At 34.1% G+C, this 3,696-nt stretch overlaps 1 protein-coding gene across 1 annotated transcript; it reads left to right on the plus strand.

The window, feature by feature from the left end:
- Positions 1-456: 456 nt before the first annotated feature.
- On the plus strand, positions 457-3,694 carry LOC132722126 (uncharacterized). Its single transcript, XM_060706559.1, has 5 exons — positions 457-544; positions 1,936-2,306; positions 2,638-2,741; positions 3,087-3,232; positions 3,553-3,694. The coding sequence occupies exons 1-5, from the start codon at positions 523-525 to the stop codon at positions 3,684-3,686; spliced, it is 777 nt and encodes a 258-aa protein (XP_060562542.1). The 5' UTR covers positions 457-522; the 3' UTR covers positions 3,687-3,694.
- Positions 3,695-3,696: the final 2 nt, after the last annotated feature.

Here is a 3,696-nt window from a genome sequence, read left to right on the forward strand (position 1 = left end):
GATTAAATAAATGGCGATAAAACGAGTAATAGATATATAAAATGAACACCTTATTGTTTTTAATTACAAAACCCTGTTTCCATATTTTTTACAATGACATAACGACATCTGGAAGGTTTAACCACGCTGTTAACTTTCCCATAAGTAATAAATTTAAAATTCATTTAAACAAAAACAATATTACTATTATTTAGTCATTACTTCAAATATTCTACATTTTTTAAGACAACCGCAATTTATAAGTATGCACCGACCTTTGACCCTGAGGGTAACCAAGTGTCAGAATAACACGAGCCGTTTTAATTTTTGCGCGTTGTATCTTAGTTAGTAATTGAATACCTATTTCATATATTGATAGATTGTTTTTGATGTAATTTGTTAAAAATGTGAGTACGCAAGCGTCTGGCCTATATAAGAAACGTCTAGAATAATTTGATGTATCATTTAATTAGAAAGTACGAAAGGCAAAAGTCTGGCTAACTACTATTCAAGGACTTTAACTTTTTATTTCATTCAGTTGTGATGGATTTACGTGTATTAATAGGTAAGTTTGTGTACTTTGATAAATCAACATTAATTTTCAAACTTTTACTCTTGGTTTCTTAACGATACAATTTTTGCTTAAAGTTCATAAGCTGTCACTGTTTCTAGATATGTTTACATGCACGACAAAACAATTAACAATAACAACAACAATTTTGTTTATTTATTGATATCATAATAATCATTTCAAACGTGTAAAGACAAATCAAGAAATGCAAATCGAAAACTACTTACTGACAAAATTAATTTAAACTGTGCATTTTCATAGAATATGATAACAGAAACATTTTAAATTTTAAACGAAAATAAAATTGGGGATCACTGTAGTCGCTTTGAGGTTATCTGCCCTTGAATTTGGCAGACGATTCATAATAATAAAGGATAGCAAGAGCTTCATTAATATGCACTTCATAAAAATGATTTTTTTGAGTGAATGTGCAAAATCTCCAGAATTGGGAATCAGTAGTTGGTTTGTTGTTGTTTTTTCTTTACTATACAGTGTAACTTCCGAATTCCGGAACTTCTGAAATCCGGAAACTTCTAAAAACCGAACATTTTTTTCGGTCCCGATTTTTTCCCTTCTATTTTCAATTAATATAATACTTCTGAATTCCGGAACTTCTAAATTCTGAATTCCGGACGATATTTTCGTTAAATTAAAGTCAAATCAATGCAGTTTTACCTCCAAAAACCGGAAATATCCAAAGGTGTGAAATACACTGTAAATCGAGAATGTTTACCCTGCAGGAAGATTTAATCTCCCGATCGATTGTTTACCAAATAGCGGTGATCGTGTAATTTGACACGCGTTAAAATCACAAACAGTGAAATGGTATGTTTGAAGCGATGCGGTTTATTAAAGTAATTTACGGCGGTCAGTTAATTTGAAGTGTTTATTAGGGGATTAAATGACAATTAATTGGGACATTGTATGCATCAAACGTCTTTAGGGATTTTATTGCATTTGATGTATTAATTAATTTACTAGCATCGGACAATATGTAAGTAAAAACAACATTTCTACAAACCGATAGAAATTCAAGATAAAAATGTATTCTTTTCAATTACATCTTTATCTTGATTAAAAGACTATTATATATGATATTACAGTAATGGCCACATTTTCCTTGACATTAAGTGGCTTAGTCTTGTCCACATTATCATAAACCTCTGAATTCCGGAAACCTCTGGAATCCGAACTTTTTGACAAGTCCCATGGGTGTTCGGTTTTCAGAAGTTACACTGTACTCGTACCTATGCCAATTTTCTTTCAGAATGGCTTACTCTGTTCACAACATACAAACGCGTGTTAAGAATTCGGGCATTTAACCTATATCAGTAAATATAAATTACTAAAAATGACAATGTTTAATCAGCTATTGATATTGTCAGGTGTGGTTTGGGCATGCGCGACCCTCTGCCAAGCACAGCGCCAGATGCCTCCAATAATGTCAAATCCAAACCCAGGAGCTGGGATGCCTCCTGGTGTCCGAATGCCTCAGAATCCAAATGCAGGGATTGGCATATCATCTGGAGTAAGAATGCCTCAGAATCAAGGTTCAGGCCCACGACCTGGTATCAGAACTCCGAGTCAAGGTTCGGGATTATCACTGGGGACACGTGTCAATAATCAGATGCCAATGATACCTGGAAATAATATGAACGTGGCTAGGCCCGCACAGAGACCTGGTTCAGACCCATCTAGGACTTCGACCGGACAATGTACCGCAGCCGGTATGAGCGTTATCCAAAAATGTTTCCAGGTAAGTTAAACATGTACATGAACAACCATCTCTAGTCTGAACATCAAAGATTAAAGGTCATGACAGTTTAAATCAGAGTAGCTTTACGCAAAATACTACAAATGTAGACCATAAGAGCATAAAGATAAACGGCCCCAATATCAGCAATATTGTTAATTTTGCTATTATAATAAATCATTTTTTTTTAGAATAGAAAAAAACTAAAAGATGACATCTTATTTTGCTAGTTTGAGTTTTTCGTTAACTGTTTTGATACTGAATGTTTCTTTCTTTCAATAAATGCAAAAGCTATTTATTATTATAGTAAGTAAGATTTTTTAAACAATTTCAGGAAAATGGTGGAATACGCATGCAAAACGTTTATGCTCTTGTTTCTGGCAGTTCAATGGCGCCAGGTTCAAGAAGCCGGGCACAAATCACGTCCGCAATATGCAGGTACATTTTAATTTTAAACTCGTTTACTCGGTTTACTCGTTTGTCTATTTATCTTTTTATACTCTAGAACATAGTCAAAATATATCGGCGTGTCACTGCTAGAATCTGAGAATTTTTTTTTTTTTGTTTTTGGGCAGAATCTCGCTTCTAGTGGGGAGATATTGCCCATACACAAAAGCACAATAGGATTTAATTTTGAAAAATGTATTTTGTTTCCTTCATAAAAGGGAGGAAAATAGACAACAAATTAAGTTGATACTTTCGGATTCCCTAGGTTTTTGTTGAGAATTCCGTCATTCCGATGTTTAGTATTAATGTTGTGTTATTTCATTTTTATCCTTTTAGAAACCAAGGCAGCATAATATCGTGTATTTATGACGGGATTATGGGATTAAGGGGATCACAGGTTTGTTCGAGTACACAGGAGTATTCACAGTTAGAACACGAAACTGTTTCATTAGTATCCGCTATCCAGAACCTTTGTGGCAAAGGTATGTATTCATGACTCTACAAATAATAATCTTTCATTGGATTATTATATATTCTTTTGGTTTATTTTTATTTAAAAAACATGGTAAAGAGAAGTTGGCAGTCTTGCACATACATATTTCTGCCCGAATGTGTTATACAGAAGATTTAAATGCTGATATTTCCATATTAACCGAGCATGCGTCTTTCGCCTCTATTACGTATATGTATATTATGTGTCAACTGAGCATGCGCATGTCCCCTCTATTACGTTTCAACAGAGCATGCGCATTATATCAATATTACACATCAACTAAGCATGCGCATTTCATTACTATTTCAGGACCTTTAGCAACTCCTGATACGTGTTTTAATGATATTGACAAAAACATGCGCCAGTGTTATCAAAAGTATGAAATCAACCCGGACCCTGTTCAGTGTAAATGGGACAACTGTACTGCAATCTTCCGGCCCTAGCGAGCTTAGC

This window comes from Ruditapes philippinarum, unplaced genomic scaffold (assembly GCF_026571515.1).
Source record: "Ruditapes philippinarum isolate M1 unplaced genomic scaffold, ASM2657151v2 ctg25964_1_1_1_1, whole genome shotgun sequence".
Classification (NCBI taxonomy): Eukaryota; Metazoa; Mollusca; class Bivalvia; order Venerida; family Veneridae; genus Ruditapes; species Ruditapes philippinarum.